This window comes from Nannobrachium achirus (assembly GCF_963921795.1).
Source record: "Nannobrachium achirus genome assembly, chromosome: 19".
Taxonomy (NCBI): domain Eukaryota; kingdom Metazoa; phylum Chordata; class Actinopteri; order Myctophiformes; family Myctophidae; genus Nannobrachium; species Nannobrachium achirus.
Window position 1 is genome coordinate 41,925,660 of NC_137826.1, and position 21,563 is coordinate 41,947,222.

General features: G+C 42.1%; 1 protein-coding gene across 2 annotated transcripts in view; it reads left to right on the forward strand.

Moving 5' to 3' along the window:
* The window catches only part of septin8a (septin 8a), a 61,997-nt gene that overhangs the window by 7,476 nt on the left and 32,958 nt on the right, over positions 1-21,563 (forward strand). For both annotated transcript variants that reach the window (XM_080748600.1, XM_080748601.1), the window contains exons 2-4: positions 13,902-14,016; positions 14,600-14,795; positions 19,222-19,408. In XM_080748600.1, coding sequence (XP_080604726.1) covers positions 13,902-14,016; positions 14,600-14,795; positions 19,222-19,408 — 498 coding nt within the window. The remainder of the gene's footprint in view (positions 1-13,901; positions 14,017-14,599; positions 14,796-19,221; positions 19,409-21,563) is intronic.

The following is a 21,563-nucleotide window of genomic DNA, read 5'->3' on the forward strand; positions in this document are numbered from 1 at the left end:
TATGATTTTACTACATGTAGGGATGGGACGATAAAAACACTCACGATAATCATATCGTGGAGATTTAATTTATCGTGATATCGTCCTCCGTCATGCACTGGGATCAATTCACCTTTCATTTGCCGAGCTGCATATCCGGTACCACTTAAACCCTCTATAATAATCTTTTTTTCACTCTATCAAATGTCTTTGCCAAAAAATAGCCGATCTACAAGCTCACAACGCGTCGCAGCGAGACGCGTTGTGAGCTTGTAGATCGGCTATTTTTGGTCAAATGTTCCGCCCCAGGATAATGGATTTTGATTATGGCGATAATATCGTAAATCGAGATTTCTTTGGTCACAATAATCGTGGTGACATTTTCATATCGTCCCATCCCTAATTACATGAGAGAGTTTGCTTTTCTCATGACAATGTGTACACACACACACACACACACACACACACACACACACACACACACACACGCAATACAGATGCACACAGCAACGTGTCCTACCATTTAAAGGCAACGTAGGTCATAGTCTGACCTTAAAATGACTATTATTATGATCATTAAATAAATAATTGCATCATTATTGGAACTGTGACTGGAGGAGTAGAAATGATACACCTGCGCTCTTAAGGCTTTTTTTGGTCTGAAATATTTCAAAAGATTTTAAAAAGTACAAAGAAAAGAAAATCACAACTTTTCATCAATTAATTGAATTCAAAGTTTCAAAAGTATTTACTATTTTCATAAATAAAATAAATCCAATAACTTCCATAGATAAATAAAACATGTTTAACTCATCTGCTGCCATTTAACAATACCTTCGTACTCTAATTATGCCAAACTGTCTCCATAGACTTCCATGTAATTCATAGTGCACGGATCATGCACACCCATGCCTAGATAATGCACCACGTGTGTCCACATTGCTCACAGCTTTCAAACAAAAAAATCCGAATGGAAATCCGTTCAGGCATTCATGAGATAGCAGCCATTATGTTTTCCTAAAATGTAAACAAAGATGGCTGCCATGTTTGAAAGATGGGGTTGCTATGGGGGTTAAACATGCAATTTCGCGATCGCTATCATGCCTACTAAATGTTTTGGGGTCAATTTTTTTTTTTCAATTTTTTTTTTTTTAAAATTCTCGGGTTCCTCGGGCGTGGCAGGGTGGTACATCGCGAAATTCTCGGGTTCCTCGGGTTTGGCAGCATATGAGTTAATAAGTTGTGAAAATATAGCAGATCTACAAGCTCACAACTACGGTGCAGATAAATGATCACGTCCATATGATGCATGCAACAATGGCTTGGGTTGAGCTGTCGCTTAAGTTCGGAATTATGGAGGATTCACAGTTTGATCTCCCAAGACAATGAACACCTACCTAACTTCTCCCGATGAGGTGGTCGGTGCCTTGCATGATTTTCCTCCATCGCCGAAGTGTGACGTTGAATGGGTGAATGTCATGCATGTTGAAAATGCATTCATTTATATAGGCACTATTATATATTTACCCACCCATATCTTCTCATTTATATGAGATCTGTCTGAGTAGTGGTACCAGTGTCACAACCTGTCAGCCTGTTGCTGTCTGGCTGGTGAATCCTCTTGTGGGTTCCCTGATAGACAAGCTGTTTATATGCGTGGGTGAATGCAAGGAGATGGAAGCGGAGCTGTAGAGAGAGAGGTCGGGGAGATGAGAAGGGTACTGTCTGGACTCTGGAGGAGAGAATTAATAGGATATGAGTTTCCGATACAATCAACTCTCGCTGGCAGCCGACCAATGGCGTCTCTGTGAATAATATAGGTCCGTTGGCATGCATGTGTATGAGGGACCGAGTTTTTGCCTTCAGCATACATTGACGTTATTGGGAATGTATGGGCCTATTGGAAAATCTTTTATTTACTTAAGTAGTTAATAAAACAAATGGGAGATCCGTAACTTCACCGGATGCTCCATTGTATCAGGAACAATAGGGTGATTTTTAGAGTGGGATAGTTATTCAGTGACTGTCTGACTCGACATTACACCATTGTATTCAGTACAGTTAATGGATTCTGCTCACCCATCAATCCAAGCTGAAGTGATCATGATCCAAAATTATAATCTCATCTGTGAATAGACGAAGGAAGGATGGCGTCTAGAGAGAAATTCAGGAGATGTCCTTCCTATCACTGTCCTAATTTAGTGGTTCTCAACCTTTTCAGGCTGTGACCCCCAGAATAATCATATTTTAACAGGGGACCCACCACCCTGAGCATTAAGAGTTGAGGCATTACATTTTGTATAACACAGTTCTATTGTGAAAATAGCAGATCTACATGCTCACAACGCCTCACAACACACAGCGTTTTGAGCATGTAGATCTGCTATTTTCATAATTGCTGCCTCTAATTTGGCCAATGTTTAATTTGCCATTTATTTAGAGGTATTAAAAAGTCCTTAGAAATGTGCAGATACTCTCTATACACTGTATGCTGGTTTGTTTTCTACAGTGAGAAAACAATGTTTCACATCATTAAGCTAATCATCTGGGGACCCCCCCCCAAAATAATTTGGGGACCCCCCTGGGGGTCCCGATCCACAGGTTGAGAACCATTGCTCTAGTTGAAAAAACTACCCTTCTAAAGCTGTAGTGTGAGTTTAGGGAATTAACAGGAGGGTGTTCAATTCATGGCGTGCTATTTATCGGATGGACACAACTTTTTATTCCCGATCAGACAGTTTTGTGTGAGCAGTGTTACAAATGTACTCGCAGACATTGGCAGAGTTAATGCTGGAACCGATCCTGTTGCATGTTTTTAATCTATTGAATATTTGTTGAGGGTATTTTATTTTCAGTCAAAGCTGTCAGCGAGGCGTCTATTATCCATTGTCAGCTGTTTAGCCTCGAGGGAACCGTGAACATAACTCTGAATCTGTTTGACTAGACCACTCTCGCCTCTCGGCTCATTTCAGAAGATGGGAGAGCAAGGGGATAGATAGGCCCCCAAAAGCCCCCCACCGCACGCACGCATGCGCGCACACACACACACACACACACACACACACACACACACACACACACACACACACACACACACATTTAGTAATTTCCTGTTGGGATCCAGCGATACGCAGAAATGTGTTGTCTCCTCACCGTGGGACAATTGACCTGAAAACCTTCATTCCGCTCATACCTGGAAGAGTATCCTCTGCCCCTATCATGGATGGATGGATAAATGGATAGACGGATGGATGGATGGATGGATGGATGGATGGATGGATGGATGGATGGCTCATAGTTTTCTTGTAGCCCTAGCACGGGTGATTGCTCATTTAGCTGTCACATGTGTGACTGCATGCAGTCATTCACTAGCTCCTTCACACACATACACTCACGCACGCACGTGCACACACTGTAGTGTTCATGCACCGGCTGTGGTCGAAAATAGAAAACATAGCCGGCGGCAAGTTACTTCCTCATTTACCCTGATGTAGTTGGCTTTTTGAAACGACTTATATTATGATGACGGCAAGAAAAGTCACTAACTTAGTAACTTGCATAAATTACCATGCAAACAAACACTCAACTAGGGGTGGGCGATATGGAAAAATACAATATCATGATATTTTCCCAAAGCTGTATCACGATACACGATTTCATCATGTTTCTTTTTCACGTTGGTTTTTATGGTTATTTTTCAAGTTACTTGACAAAAACTAGACTCTCTGGGTTCCTTTTTGGAGGTCTAAATTGAACTTTGCAAGTATGTAACTCTGACAGTATACAAATGAAACGGGTCCATTTGGTTTGATTTGTATACTGTCAGAGTTAAGTGGAGAGACCTTGACATTTTAAAGTTTGAGAACTACTGATTTAGACCAAAATGCAGATTTAAATTGAATTCTGCAATGAATGTATTAACGATTAAACAGGATTTTTTTACAAGGCTCCCTCGATTGTATCACGATCACTATATCGCCCACCCCTACACTCAACTCAGGTAAAGGAAAAAACGGCAACACTGCAATTACTTGGTTTGTCCGAGACCGCGGTGGATGTGCTTGTGCACATCCATGCACTGAAAGACTGTAGTGTACACGCACACTCACACTCACAAGCACACGCAGCCTGTTGGATCTTGGCTCGGGGAATTTGTGTCCACGTCTGCAGTTGTCTGATCCTTTAAGATAACACAGGCAGGCAGGTTTGGTCTGCAAGCCCCTCTACTGTGGCCCTTCTCATTCTCACTGTCGGCGTACATATAATACTCCACATCCTCTGTTCCACATGCATGCTGCGCACAGGTTTCCATACATACACATATCGTCGTTGTCGGGTGAAAACCTTGTATGTCCAAACTGTTCGTTTTGCATTTATCATTTTACAATCTACAAGCCGATCTACAAGCACACAACGCCTCGCGCCGCGAGGCGTTGTGTGCTTGTAGATCTGCTGTTTTCACTACTTTTGTGCGACGGCCTTCTACGATGAAGCAGGGCTTTACTTTGCGAAAGAACGTACACATTTGAAACTTGGAGATACGAGATTTCCACCCGACAACGACGATATCTTATTTAAAATAACGTGCTTTTTTGTTGTTGTAAAGGGATGCAAGCATCAATGAGTAACCACAGGTTTCCATTCCAGGCCCCAATGGTCACAACACGCCCTCCCCCTCTAGCTATCAGTCATTCCAGAGCCGTAGCATTCATTGTTGTCTCATTTCTGCTTTCCTCCAGATTAGCATCTGCTCAAACTTCAGTCACGGTGTCCTCTTCTGCACTGTGGGCTGCAGTGTTGTTCTTGGCTTCAAGTAACAAGCGTTTCTTAAATGCATGATAAAGCATGAAGTGGTTCACTCTTATCTGTTACCTTATTGAAGCTATAGTATGGACCAGGGGTCTTCTATGTTTTCAGGCCAAGGACCCCTTAGCTGAGAGACAGATGAAGCAGGGACCCCCACTACATATTGTATAAAATTGTGTTGCAAATTCAAAATGTTCGTAGATTTCTTATACAGCTTAGACTTGTTTGACAACACTGTCGTCATCATGTTGGAGTAATGTGTATTTTCAGACATTAACCACTTGAACCGTCAAATACTGCTCTTCTTTTCCCTCAACAAAACTCTTTTAAAAAATAACCGATCTTGTAGATCTGCTATTTTTGGCCGATGTTCCACTCAGAATAGGGATGCTAGGGTTCAAATGGTAAATGTAAAAACATGATCCTATCACACGAATATTTGGCGGCCCCCCTGTTGTAACTCTGAGGACCCCCTAGGACGGTAGACCCCTGGTATGGAGTATCATATTGTGTTACCCCCCTCCCCCTTCGGTCTCCCCGTTGAAATTAGCATTATCTTTGATTAATTCATCTTTATGCGTCTCCTTTGCCTTCATCCAATGCATTATTGATCAAGCCTGTGTCCTTACCGTGCTTGCTGCTGTATCTTTACAGAGATAAGGAGATGTGAAGTTTAGGATTTTGAACTATTGATTAACAGTTGGCCTTGTGCTCGAATACGTTGGAAATGGGGAAACATTTACTGCAATCAACTTGGCTGCTATTTGAACATTTGTGTAGCCTAATTCCTATTTACAGACTCGGAGCACATTGATCTCTGCTTCAACTGGGGGCGTTTCTTCTTATGATAATCTGCGTCTGTACGACTGTTCAGTCCCGTTACTCCCGTATTGCCTTGCTCAGCTCAAGTCGGATCACTTCTGGATGCGTGTTGCTTCACTAGCTTGACGTTAAACCCTGCCTTGCACAAGTCAGCCCAATTTTCTCTTGCTCCCTCCCCCCCCCCTCTCTCTCTCTTTCAGACTTTCACGCTATCCCCACCTCTTCATCACGCTGCACGTTTAACCAAGTTTGCATGCCGAGTAGGGATGCAACAGTTAATCGATATTGACGATTGAATCGGTTATTTAAAAACAAATTATTTAATAAAAACAATTCTATAGGTTGGTTATTCGCCATCTTTGCGCAATTGCGCCACACAGTTGTACAATGAAGAATAAAATAGGGTTTAAGTATTGAATCAAATCAGATCAATTCATATATTTTTGGGGATTCATTGAAATATGAGTTGATAGAATAATTGTTAAGAAAAGAACTGATAGTAACTTGCAGCCCTAATGCTGAGCCTGCTCAGGTCTATAATAGAGTTGTATTCGGCTCCACTGTGCTCTGCTGCGCTCAGGCTGTGTCCGGTGACATCAGCCTCTAAATATGCAGCCCTGCTCTTCTGGGAACGACTGAGCCAGACATACTAGGGTGGTCCCGGTGTGCACCTCAAGGTGCTCCGTCTCACTCAGTAAAGACGGCTCTGATAAGAGAGATCAGAGGTGAAACCGCTTATATTCCACCAACTAACTCACAATTTGTTAAGAACGGTTCAATATGTCAGTGTTTCTCAAAGTGGATTCCAGGGACTCTGTGGGTTCCTTTAGGGAATTTTAAGCCGGATTCTAAATTCTAAATTGATACAAGTCTGTAACTCTGACAGTTACCCGTCAGGGTTCATTTGGTTCCATTTGTACACTGTCAGAGTTAAAGGGAGACCTTGAAATTTGGAAGTTTGAGAAACACTGCAATATGTCATATTTGGGACATCGAAAGTTATACGTGGTTAGGTCGCTATGAATGACCATGGCTTAAAATGATTTTGTGGCGTGTGTATTAGCATTTCCCCAGCTTAGGTGGTTCATTGTAGTTTTGGTTCACAGGCTTAACCACTTTCACCCCGGCATTCCTATCTTGGGGATGTCGACATTATAGGAGAGACAGCCGCTGGCCGCCGCGTCCACGTCCATGGACGCGGCCGTGGACGCGTCCATGGACGCGGACGCGAAAAAAACGTCCGTGGACGCGAGGCCGCGTCCACGGACGCAAACGGCCGGCCGTCCCGGCCGTGGACGCGGCCGTGGACGCGGCCGTGGACGCAGACGGCCGGGGACGCGGCCGGGGACGCGGCCGTGGACGAGGACGCAAACGGCCGGCCGTGGACGAGTCCATGGACGAGGCCGCGAAAAAAAGGCAGCGAAAAAAGAAAAAAAAGGTGTCTATTGTATGTATTTTTTGATGGAGAATTCAAATATGACCTTCTTTTTTGCATAGGACAACTCTAACCTGCATCAATTGGTATTTTATAATTGCCAATTGTACCCTATCCATCTGAAAAACAAATTGGATGTCTATTGTATGTATTTTTTGATGGAGAATTCAAATATTACCTTCTTTTTGGAATAGGACAACTCTAACCTGCATCAATTGGTATTTTATAATTGCCAATTGTACCCTATCCATCTCAAAAACAAATTGGATGTCTATTGTATGTATTTTTTGATGGGGAATTCAAACGTTACCTTCTTTTCTAGATAGGACAACTCTAACCTGCATCAATTGGTGCATCAACCTACTATCTATCTATCTATCTATCTATCTATCTATCTATCTATCTATCTATCCATCTATCCATCTATCTATCCATCTATTTATTTATACTTCACCTTTAGTCCAGAAGAGAGTTCAGCATCAGGAACTTGCACACATGGAACTGTGTCATGACTGTGTCATGGAGCTAAAACAGGGCTATGTTAAATACTCAAAATGACTCTGATGGACCAATCAGGGTGGTGGTGGGGGGAGGGATCAACAATAGACAGAAACTGGATAATGCTTTGTTAACTGTCCCACCTAAGTCCCTGCTAGTCTGAACAAACATCACCTTCCCTCTCATAACACTACTACTACTACATTTATATAAAGCTGCTCTTGCATTTGAATTCAAGTCTGACACAAGTTAAGGTTAACTTAGGTAGTATTTCATTTTGCTGGCTTTTAGGGTCTGTGTGTGAGTGTGTAGGCTCACAAATTATTATAATTGTCATTAAGTGACTCTATCTATCTATCTATCTATCTATCTATCCATCTATCCATCTATTTATTTATACTTACTGTTTACATTTTCTATAAATATTTATTTCTATATAAAACTCAGTTGTGTGGAGTTATTGTGTGCCTTTTCTTGTAGCTAAAGAGTCCATTTGTTCACTAGACATTAAGTCAAGGTTACTATTTTGAGTTGAAGCTAAGTGTTTTATTGCTTTGTGGTTTAACATGATTTAAAAGGCAAATTCATTGTTATGGTTACTTTAGAAGACTGCTTTTGCATTCATGAGTTAAAAAGAGAGCCAAGCTAATTTAAAGAGTTAAGTTAAAGGAACACAAAACATGACCTAACTCGCTGCCATTGGACAGACAGTTACAACATAGGCCTACTCTTATCTTTCACAGAACAGACAATTATCATTTGTTTTATCTATTTGAGACTATGTAGCTGCTCTATGGGAAATAGAGCATTATATCAGCCTATTCAATTGATAATGACCAATGGGTGCCAGTTTCTAAGTAGTTAACCATATTAACATAACAATATATGTGGCCTAGACATGGATATTGCCCAATCAACTCGTAATCTACAGAAATGTCCACCACATCACACAGTATAAAACTTAGTAGGCTCAGTGGATTCACCTATGTTAAATCATGTCAGGTTAGTTTGGTTCAAGGTTCAAGTATAATAATTTATGAGACAAAAATGTAAACAGCACAAATGTACAATCACATCTCGGCTAGAATGATAACATAAAGTCCTGACTACTCCTTGTTATTGTGGTCCTAAATACTACAATGATTAGTTTGGATGCATTGCTTCTATCATGTCCAATTAAAAATAAATACATTACATACATACAGAAATCTGCCTTCTCCTGTATTGTATTAGTGACATTCATTATAAATAGTAAAATAACAGGACAGAGCAAAAAAGGCCTCTGTTGTGTCTTTATCTGATCACATGCAATCAGACACTCACACTGCACAGCAATATATAAACTTTATTACAGGCTCAAGGCCCACAGGGTAAGAAGACAATACATTACAAAGATAATCATTTAAAAAAACAACAACAGAGAGTACATTCACAAAGCCCCACCGGAGCTAAAGAGGCACTCATGCCACTCATGCCAGTGTCCACTAATGGTAGACGTGTACCTGACAGAGCTACATCCAGGGTCTGTCATCAGTCTCTGGAACAATCTGAAACAATGTATCTTTCCTGTGGCTGTTATAATGAACACAAACAGATCAGAAAGTAATTTAACATACAACAATGTAAGGGATTCCTTTCTATTAAAAGCAAAATCATTACTGGGTCAAAGTTGCTTGGTTCTCCCCATATAAAGGCATGTAGGTAACAGTAACATTATGTCATGAATGATAAAAGTAATGTTTAAACACTTTGATGTGTGTGAGTTTATCTGGAGACTTACTCAGTCTGTGACTTACAGAGATCTTGATGGTCTTTGGGTTCCACCCGTTCATCAGAATTGCCGCTGGTGCCGTCTAGAGATTTCATCTTCACTTGAAGTCTGGAGTCTATTATGTACAGTGTATTCTGGACAGTTGTGGACACTCTGCAACTAACCTAACCTAACACACACTATGTGTTAATGTTGATCAATATAATAATGTAAAAATACAAAGTTAAGTAGACCTAAGTAAGAAATAGTAAATACATTGTAATAATACATTGAAGGGGAAAATGTAGGAAAACAAATGCATTTCAGCATTGAATTTATGGCAAACATTTTGCTAACCCTTTCCAAATAATATACAATTAAGAAGTGGGATGTTACACTTAGTAAGAGAAAGAATTAATGAAATATTACATTTTTAAAAAGCTAGAAGACTCACCTATTATAGTAACCATGTGAATTGCTAATAATGTTATGGGTCAGATGTGTAAAGATCTATCACATTGTATTGTTCTTTTCAGACTCAACAATAATAATGATGATGTTACTTAAATGCTGATCAATGTGTGAATCTGGCTCTTATCAGGTGTGTGTTTTCTCTCCCTGTCCTGTGCTGTCCTCAGTTAAACCAAGACAGTGCTGTTGTGACCAATGTGGAAAAAGCCTTCAGCTCAATTTATTATCTCAAAGTAGACCAGAGAATTCATACCGGAGTGAAGCCATTCAGCTGTGAACAATGTGGGAAGTATTTTGCTCGGTCTGGACAATTAAAAGATCATAAGCGTTCACATACTGGAGAGAAACCTTATTGTTGTGACCAGTGTGGGAAAAGATTTGTTCAAAAGGGGATTTTAAAAGAACACCAGAGAATTCACACTAGAGAGAAGCCCTATTGCTGTGACCAGTGTGGGAAAAGCTTTACTCGATTGTCTTATCTCAAAATACATGAACGAATTCACACAGGAGAGAAACCATACAGCTGTGTCCAATGTGGGGAAAAGTTCAGAGAAAAGCCTTACTGCTGTGAACACTGTGGCAAACGTTTCACTGTAAAATCTAGCCTCGTACAACACAAGAAGATTCACACTTGAGAGAGACCTTACTGCTGTCACCAATGTGGGAAAAGGTTCACTCTGAAGACGGCTCTGAAAAGACACCTGAAAATCCACACTGGTGAGAAGCCATATACTGCTGTGTCCAGTGTGAGAAAAGGTTCAGTGATATGCATCATCTCAAAGCACACCAGAAAAATCACACTGGAAAGAAACCTTATTGCTGTGACCAGTGTGGAAAGAGCTTTCCTAGACTGGAACATATCAAAATACACCAACAAATTCACACCGGAGAGAAACCTTATATCTGTAACCAATGTGGGGAAAGCTCTGTCAGGTACACGTCTACCGTTAGAGGACACTGGCATGAGTGCCTCTTTAGCTCCGGTGGGGCTTTGTGAATGTACTCTCTGTTGTTGTTTTTTTTTATTATTATCTTTGTAATGTATTGTCTTCTTACCCTGTGGGCCTTGAGCCTGTAATAAAGTTTATATATTGCTGTGCAGTGTGAGTGTCTGATTGCATGTGATCAGATAAAGACACAACAGAGGCCTTTTTTGCTCTGTCCTGTTATTTTACTATTTATAATGAATGTCACTAATACAATACAGGAGAAGGCAGATTTCTGTATGTATGTAATGTATTTATTTTTAATTGGACATGATAGAAGCAATGCATCCAAACTAATCAGTGTAGTATTTAGGACCACAATAACAAGGAGTAGTCAGGACTTTATGTTATCATTCTAGCCGAGATGTGATTGTACATTTGTGCTGTTTACATTTTTGTCTCATAAATTATTATACTTGAACCTTGAACCAAACTAACCTGACATGATTTAACATAGGTGAATCCACTGAGCCTACTAAGTTTTATACTGTGTGATGTGGTGGACATTTCTGTAGATTACGAGTTGATTGGGCAATATCCATGTCTAGGCCACATATATTGTTATGTTAATATGGTTAACTACTTAGAAACTGGCACCCATTGGTCATTATCAATTGAATAGGCTGATATAATGCTCTATTTCCCATAGAGCAGCTACATAGTCTCAAATAGATAAAACAAATGATAATTGTCTGTTCTGTGAAAGATAAGAGTAGGCCTATGTTGTAACTGTCTGTCCAATGGCAGCGAGTTAGGTCATGTTTTGTGTTCCTTTAACTTAACTCTTTGAATTAGCTTGGCTCTCTTTTTAACTCATGAATGCAAAAGCAGTCTTCTAAAGTAACCATAACAATGAATTTGCCTTTTAAATCATGTTAAACCACAAAGCAATAAAACACTTAGCTTCAACTCAAAATAGTAACCTTGACTTAATGTCTAGTGAACAAATGGACTCTTTAGCTACAAGAAAAGGCACACAATAACTCCACACAACTGAGTTTTATATAGAAATAAATATGTATAGAAAATGTAAACAGTAAGTATAAACAAATAGATGGATAGATGGATAGATAGATAGATGGATAGATAGATAGATAGATAGATAGATAGATAGATAGAGTCACTTAATGACAATTATAATAATTTGTGAGCCTACACACTCACACACAGACCCTAAAAGCCAGCAAAATGAAATACTACCTAAGTTAACCTTAACTTGTGTCAGACTTGAATTCAAATGCAAGAGCAGCTTTATATAAATGTAGTAGTAGTAGTGTTATGAGAGGGAAGGTGATGTTTGTTCAGACTAGCAGGGACTTAGGTGGGACAGTTAACAAAGCATTATCCAGTTTCTGTCTATTGTTGATCTCTCCCCCCACCACCACCCTGATTGGTCCATCAGAGTCATTTTGAGTATTTAACATAGCCCTGTTTTAGCTCCATGACACAGTCATGACACAGTTACATGTGTGCAAGTTCCTGATGCTGAACTCTCTTCTGGACTAAAGGTGAAGTATAAATAAATAGATGGATAGATAGATGGATAGATGGATAGATGGATAGATGGATAGATAGATAGATAGATAGATAGATAGATAGTAGGTTGATGCACCAATTGATGCAGGTTAGAGTTGTCCTATCTAAAAAAGAAGGTAACATTTGAATTCCCCATCAAAAAATACATACAATAGACATCCAATTTGTTTTTGAGATGGATAGGGTACAATTGGCAATTATAAAATACCAATTGATGCAGGTTAGAGTTGTCCTATCCCAAAAAGAAGGTAATATTTGAATTCTCCATCAAAAAATACATACAATAGACATCCAATTTGTTTTTCAGATGGATAGGGTACAATTGGCAATTATAAAATACCAATTGATGCAGGTTAGAGTTGTCCTATGCAAAAAAGAAGGTCATATTTGAATTCTCCATCAAAAAATACATACAATAGACACTTTTTTTTTTTTTTTTCGCTGCCTTTTTTTCGCGGCCTCGTCCATGGACTCGTCCACGGCCGGCCGTTTGCGTCCACGTCCGCGGCCTCGTCCACGGCCGCGTCCCCGGCCGTCTGCGTCCACGGCCTCGTCCACGGCCGCGTCCACGGCCGGGACGGCCGGCCGTTTGCGTCCGTGGACGCGGCCTCGCGTCCACGGACGTTTTTTTCGCGTCCGCGTCCATGGACGCGTCCACGGCCGCGTCCATGGACGTGGACGCGGCGGCCAACGGCTCTTGCTGCATTATAGGTGGAAATGTGAAAGAAAAGTTGAAAAATCTTTGCAACGCATTGTGAGCTTGTAGATGCATTGCTATTTCCGCTATACTCATCGTACAACAAAGTATATATAGGACTTAAGTTGTTCATTCTTGTCGGTTGTTCTTACTTGCTGTCAGTATGCATTTCCCGACTAGTTTGTTTCCAGACAGACATATTTTCAATGGTTTCTGTCCTCCTTTTCCTGCACACCATGTCTGTTTGCTCCCAGAAATTCTATAGTCTTTTCTCTGTGAGAAGTCCTTGTGGCCGTGGAAGGATTATTCTGAAAGTTCACGCCTCCCACAGTGCCTTGATTACTTAACTCCTCCAGCGTTTGGAGGCTGATGGGTTTTTCATCTGTGCAACGTATGGAAATACTTTGTCATTCATTTGCATAAGAATGTGAAGGCTTCGACGAACCTATGGTGTCATATCTCTCTGCTAAGCATGAGTGCATTTTCCTCACATGCTGTCAGAGGAAAGCCATGATCCCAGAGTACTGTAGCTACTGTACATTTCTCTGCTGTGCTTGATGCGTGCTTATGAATTCCACCAACATTATGGGATAGACCTCGCCTTACGTGTCAGATTGGATCCCTGCCGGGCAAGCATAGTTTTACTGAGAGTTGGTTAAACGAAAACTGTCAATCACAGCGACTACTGGCCCCATCACAGCGGGCGGGTTTTGCCTAGAACTGCGGTGAGATCCATAATTACCGCGTACTTGACTTGATGATTTTCTTTGTCTTGGAGCCTGGAGGTATTAAATAACGGGAAAGAAATGCCAAAAGCCCTCCAGTGTTGCAGGCAGCGGCCTTAAACAATTCACCAAGAGAATGTTAATTTATTAATTAGTCTATTAAATCATGTATTTTTGTTTTTTGTTTTTGTTTCAGAATGAAGAGAAGCGTAACCTGACCTTGGGTGGCCATGTTGGATTTGATAGCCTACCTGACCAGCTGGTCAGTAAATCGGTCACACAGGGTTTCTGCTTTAACATCCTATGCGTAGGTAAGTAGCACATTCTGTGTGTGTGTGTGTGTGTGTGTGTGTGTGTGTGTGTGTGTGTGTGTGTGTGTGTGTGTGTGTGTGTGTGTGTGTGTGTGTGTGTGTGTGTGTGTGTGTGTGTGTACACCTGCATGCATGCTCACACAACAAGTCATTCACAAAAAAAAAATCTGTTGGTTTCTTTTTCCTATTGATCACTTGACAGATGTAATTGCTCAAAGCACGGCGCTGAACCACAACGGGTGTCACTCTCCATTCCGACATGTCGCCACTCCGAAATTGACTTCTTATTGTCGGAGTGGCGACACTTCCATAGGGGTTAAGTTTAGGGTAAGGGTTAGAGATAGGGACAGGGTTAGTGACGGAATGCAGACATGTCGGAAAGGAGACATGTCGGAGTGGCGGGGTGTAACCACCACAACAACCCCAACGCTGTTGTCTTGTTTTCCCCTGACATGAGAGACACGTACATGATGCCTTCCAGTCGTCGTATTGCTGCAATAAACACTTTTGTCTGTATAGACAGAGCTGATGAATTGCCCCCCGGTGAATTTCTTTTCATTCTGCCTGTTATGTGTTCCCCCAGGGGAGACGGGTATTGGCAAGTCGACGTTAATGAACACGCTCTTCAACACCATGTTCGAAAACGAGGAAGCCAGCCACTACCAGAACGGCGTGTACCTCCGGCCGCGGACCTACGACCTCCAGGAGAGCAACGTCCATCTAAAGCTCACCATCGTAGACACGGTGGGCTTTGGAGACCAGATCAACAAGGAGGACAGGTATGGACGCATAACTTGAACCTAACCCTAGCAGCGTTAAGTTCATCAACTAAAACTATGGTGAAAAAGGTTTGTCGACTGCCTTTTTCACTGACGAAAACTAAATAAAAAACTAAATACAAACTAAGTTTGCTCACAATTCTCAGACAAAAAGTACATCTTAAAATGTACCGGTGGCGCTGTGGGCATGTTCTCTCCTTTCTGTGTGGAGTTTGCATGTTCTCCCCGTGTCTCCTAGGGTAGATACCCTCACAAAAACATGCAGTAATCCTGGTCTCTATAATGCCTCCCCCTGGCCAGCCAGGGCACCTGATGGAGGGGAAAGGAACTGGTTGGAATAACGTGTTCCTTCCACGCGCTACGTACAACCGGGGAAACTCCCCCCTGTCAGGTGATAAGAAGCAGCCTGCTCACTCCTTATGCACTGAATAGCATGAGCTCAGTTGGGGCCCTCCCCAGGTTGGCAGAGGGAGAGCAGCTCCCAGGATTACATTTTAGGGCTTAGGCAATTGGTGCTAGGTGAAAAATGGGTTGCGAAATCGTGGGATAAAAATGTAAAGATAATACATAGATATAGATAATAATAAGTAATACATTGCACCTCTAAAAATTAAATGAGGTAAAAATCATATTGTCCAATTTTTTTATTTTTTTTTGAGTATCGCTGAGACTGACTGACTGACAAACCGTGGAGCTTTATTGGCATGAGAAAACATACGTTTATATTGCCAAAGCAAGTGTCAAAATATAATAAAAACAGTTGAAAAAGGTGAACGTATGTACAGTTGGAGGGGCATTGTGTAAACGGAGCCATGTCACTTTCATCGTTCTAAACGGGGTATAAAGCCTTTTGAAATGAATGGCAGTCAATCTTTTCCTCAAAACCATTTAATTTAAATATTATACAAAAAAAGCCTCAGAATTAAAATGTGCTTAAAGGTAGCAGTTCTGTTTAAATACTGTATGTGCGGTAGGTCGTTATCAGTCCAGACCTTATAGTCCATGAGGGGGGAAAGAGGCAGGGCAACGACACAGAGGATATACTTAAATATACAGAGGAAATACTTGAATGCTTGGTTTGAACTTAGCTGCAGGACGGCTGCGTTCTCCGTCTGACCTGGCTAGCATGGGGCTCCCGACTCACACGCCCCCCCCCCACCCCTCCTCCCAATAGCTACTCCTCTGTGGGGAGGAGGTGCCAGGAAGGCCATAAAACGCATTGTGACAAACCCTTCTGTCTAATGTGGACGGACGGGCTTGGAAAGGTCAGAGCAGAGGCATTCCACAGCGCCTGATTACTGTAAACAGGGCCGTGTCTGACAGACCATATGGATGGGTTTCTTTCTCTGAGCCCTGTTCTCAATCTGGGACAGTGGTTTTTCAACCCTTTTCATATCACGGTCCGTTATTTATTCTGCATTTCAGCCACGGACCACCATTTGACGAGATTCAGCCTCTCAGACCCAAAATCGATATAATTTCTTTTTGTCCACAATTCCTTGGGGGCCTTTTAAAAGGGTCCATTTGGTAACAAACTCTCCACCATTTAGCTGGGGACCACCTGGATCCCCCTCAAGGACCACTGTTGGTCCCCGGACCACTGGTTGAAAACCACTGATCTATGGAGATATTGGACTCACCAGAACACTAGGTTAATTAGGATATTTGTCAATATTAAAATGTTTACATTGTTAGTTGTATTATTTAGTATTACTAGAAGCTGAAGGGCGGCCCAGCGTCTAGTCGGCGACCTGGCCAACTCGGAACAATGTAAATAGGGAATGAATGCCCCGCCCTTTAGGACCCGTTTTGACCATCTGTCTGCCTGTGTCCATTTATGCCCATATATGGAGATATCTGTATCTGTCTGTCTGTCTGTCGGCGTCCATTTTATGTCCATATATGGAGATCACTGCATCTGTCTGCCTGTGTCCATTTATGCCCATATATGGAGATATCTGTATCTGTCTGTCTGTCTGTCGGCGTCCATTTTATGTCCATATATGGAGATCACTGCAGTTATAGTTCTGGGTCCATTTTATGCCCAGATATGGAGATATCTGTCTATCTGCGTCCATTTTATGCCCATATATGGAGTATCTGTCTGTGCCTCCAACTGTGTTGCAGACACAGTGCCGGTTCCCCCTTTAATGCAAACCTCAGTCATTATACCTGTTGTCATAGGACCCGTTTTGAACATCTGTTTGCCTGTGTCCATTTATGCCCATATATGGAGATATCTGTATCTGTCTGTCTGCGTCCATTTTATGCCCATATATGGAGATCTTTGACCATCTGTTTGCCTCTGTCCATTTATGTCCATATATGGAGATATCTGTATCTGTCTGTCTGCAATCCATTTTATGCCCATATATGGGGGCTTTTTATGCCCATATATGGAGAACGCGCGTGCCCGTGGGACGAACGGTTCTCGAGATACGCGGATTACATACATACACACTCACAGAGATTTTTTGTTGACCCATGTGGCGTACGTGATGTCAGAGCCTTTTATGAAGTGATGTCACAATGAGTCAGAGCTTTCGCCGATTTCCTCCGGAACAGCCTGATGTCAACAATCAACCCCGCATAAGGAGATTCCGAACGTTTCTCGCCGGTTCGGGAAAACCGCGCGTCGGGTCGGGTCGAGACCCGGCACTGCACTCCGTGCCGCGGCGGGGAACGCGCGTGCCGAATCTGAAGCCGGTGGGACGAACGGTTCTTGAGATACGCGGATTACAGACACACAGACAGACAGACAGACACGCAGAGACTTCTCGCATTTATAGATAGATTAACACTTAAATCTAAATCACCTTAATGAATAAAAGCGGGATTCTAAGGTAATTGTAACGGCTTAAGCTTTTAACAACTCTGTCCAAGTTTTGTTCTGCGAACCAAGCACATTAAAAGTACACACATTAAAGTAGTACACGGTGAGTTTCCGTAAACATGTTTGCATCCCTGTTTGGGTCTCAGCCAACCCGTAGTTTTTAGAAACTCTGATGACATAGTGTGTGTTAAGTGAAGAAGCTGCCTGCCTTTGGAATGCAGGTCACACATAGTGTGGAGGAATGTCCTTAGCCCCTGTGGGTAACCTACATCAAAAGAACAAGACCAAAGGAAAGCAAAGAAAATGTCAGCTTTGCAAAGATGGCTGAAAAGTCTGTGAAATTCGATGAATGTGGTGTTTGGTTCAATAAAGCTAGTGGTGAGGGAGGGAAAAAAGATAGCCTGGCTCTAAATAACACAGTGAAACATTTCAGAAGGATGATGTGTGGAGTGCAGCTGTCATTCAGTCTCAGTCAGCAGTGACAGGTGGACAGAACAAATTAGTTAAACACTGGTTCCCAAACACTGCGTCTGGACTCACTCCCGATATGTTTAAGAAGTAGTGAAACTAGATGACCTACAAGCTCACAACACGCCACGGCGCGAAGATCTGCTATTTTCACTAGTTTGGGTGCTGGGGCGAACATCTAATTTCTCTTTTGGTTCTTGAGCTAAAACGTTTGGGAACCACTGAGTTTGAGGAGCTGCCAATATGGTTTTGGTCTGCTCTATAGGAAGAACATCACAGACTTATTACCTATGACAATTATGAAAAAGGTGGTGGATAAAACGGAGACTGTGCAATCACTGTGCAATACTACCAACTACAAATACATCAACCCCATGTGTCCGTTGACAGCGCAAGGAGGAGAGAGTCGGATAGGCAAGAGAAACTCCTTCTCCCTACAGACTTTAAACTGCATTTCCATGCAGATTCAGACAGGGCAAATGCATAACTAAAGCACTGGAGGGCTATAAAAGATATACAGCCGTGGAGTGGATATAATAAAAGTAATTGAGCTGCGCTGAGTGCCCTCTCAACAATTCAGAAACACAGAAATTCATTATATCGACAAATGTATTATAACTTTATGAACACACACAGCTATGAATTGTTAAAGCATTGTTTTAGCTTTGTTTGAGAATCTAAAAAAAGCCACACAAAAGATTGATGAATCGGAAAAAGCCTCTGACATGTGGGCTAGCCCAAAACTGTGCCATCCTCTGGTTGGTTGACTTTGTAAAGTGTAAAAATGGGACTCTTACTCATGTTCATATTCATAATTCCCTGGTGAACACTCTGTCGTCTGTCAACGACACTTCTCCACAGAATGCAATTGTGGGCAGCCATTCCGTTTGCTTCCCAACACCCAAAATGCAACTTGTTTCACGCTGTTCTAAGCACTGTGGTTTCATTATTGTGGCCTTGAACCAAAGCAATTTGTTACTTAAATCATAAGTCACTCACTCTGTTCTCTTCTCCAGCGACAGGCCTATAGTTCCTTTCATGTTTCGTTTGCAACGCATGAGTAAGAACAGACATTTATGCTCCTGGCCACTCAGTATTAATGTTGATCTCTCTCTGGCGGTGCAGCTACAAGCCCATCGTGGATTACATCGACACTCAGTTTGAGAACTACCTTCAGGAGGAGTTGAAGATCAAGCGCTCGCTGTTCAACTACCACGACACCAGGATTCACATCTGCCTTTACTTCATTGCTCCCACGGGCCACTCGCTCAAGTCCCTGGACCTAGTGACCATGAAGAAACTGGACAGCAAGGTATGTACATATGAGCGCACACACACAACAACACAACGCGCACATGCACACAAATGAGGGATTACTCTGAGGGGGGAAAGCACACACTCCTTTCCTGTCTCTTGTGTCTTTTAATGACGATGAAATTGGAACTCCCTTTCACTGTGAGCGGTGTCGATTCACTGAGGAATGGAGATCCCTGATCTTTGTGCCAGGGTGTGGACTTCTTCTCAGTGTCCCATTAGACAAGAGGGGGAAAAGGCTCAGCAGCTTCCCTGTCATCACATTTCAAGAGGGGTATATACTAGGGATGCGAAGATATACCGGTACGGATCGTAATCGCGATACAAACGTCCGCAATACGGTCGAATCGGTTCATTCAGTGTGTACCGGTACAATAGACGGCCGAAATCGTGATGGATCGTGCCGTGAGTGTCTGGATCGGTACATTCCGCGATTGTATCGGTTCTTCCATAATAGTATTTCATTCTATCCTGTGTTTCCGAGGCGCCATGAATGCACCATCATCAGCCGTTCGGTTCAGCCCCCTCCCCAAAAGCCAGTCTTTAACGCGAGCTGCTCTCGGACAGACGGACATCTGCACTCTGCATGCTTGCAACCAGGGAGACAGACAGCGAAATGCGAGTGAATCAACACAGACGAACTAGCAGCCCCACGGGTTAAAAAGATGATAGATTAGTACAGTACTTAGCTTTATAACATCCAAGTCCGCTGCGCTGATTGTTGTCACAGAGTAGCACAGGCTGATCGAGTGATATGTAATCAACAGCCGTTTCTTAGCGAATCTTCGACGGACAATTGATTGAGATCATCTTCTCTCTGCGCTATATTAACTGCACACACACACAACAACAACAATGTTGCTGGGTGTTGTAGGACTACTGCTTGCGTTTAAAACAAAGTATTTGTCACTGTTCTACAACTTTCCTGTTGATGCAAGCAACTCTCTCACTTTCTCTGCTGCTAGTTCTGCTCTGGAAAAGAAGCCTAATTTATACATCGCAGTACAAAGGTGTTGCACCTAAAATAGCAGACCTACAAGCTCACAATGCGTCGTGGATGCGACGCGCTGTGAGCTTGTAGGTCTGTTTTAAAACATTTTGGCTATAAAAATTGCATAATTCTGGATTAAATATAATATAATATAATATTATATTATATTATATAAATACAAACCAGGGAGGGACTTTATTGTTTTTCAGGTCAAGGACCCCTTAGCTCAGACAGAGATCAAGCAGGGACCCTCGCTGTAGGCTATACTGTATCACACAAATATTTGGCAGGCCCCCTGTAATAACCCTGGATTGGGGTCCCTGACTCCCAGTTGAAGACATATAGGCCTACTAATAATGACATAGGCCTTCTATATGATTAGTTATCAAACACTTCTACAATAGCCAGCAGCTTTGTGTTCTCCCAGAATACTATATGTTGGGTTGTTAGACAGAGCCTAGTACTACAGTGAAACAATAAATTGCCTTGAATTTAAATTTCATAAATTTTTAGTCGCTATGTTTTGTAAATTTTGGGATTTGGGCTTGAATCGTGGTGAATCGTGAATCGTATCGCATCGTATCGGGAACAGGGGTGGATCGTGATGTATCGTATCGTCAGGATTTCAATGTATCGCAATTATATCGTATCGCTGGCTGTGTATCGGGGTCCGTATCGTATCGCCTCAGTGGTCGAGATTCGCATCCCTAGTATATACGTTGTCCCCACATAGGAAGAATAGACATGAAGCTTGATCGAGTATTGTTGAGGATTAAGGGTCTTGTTCCTAAACTGAAATACTGGAAGACTGGATGAATATCTGTTATTGAGACCGTAGGTCGCATTTACCCGTAATTGCCGGACTATAAGCCGCGGCTTTTTCCCATGTTTTGAACCCTGCGGCTTATACAACAGTGCGGCTTATATAACGATTTTTACAGTTAACGGCCAGTTAGTTAGTTTTACAATGGTCTTTAACAAGGATTTATATAGAGATTTTTACAGCTAACGGCCACCAGGCGTGCTCTAGCAGCCAGGAACCAGGAAGGACACCTGCGGCTTATATTCAGGTGCGGCTTATAGTCCAGCAATTACGGTAGTATGAAGACCTGCAGACCATGTCCGTCCATCCGTCACGCCTCCTGTCACACTCCATATATGG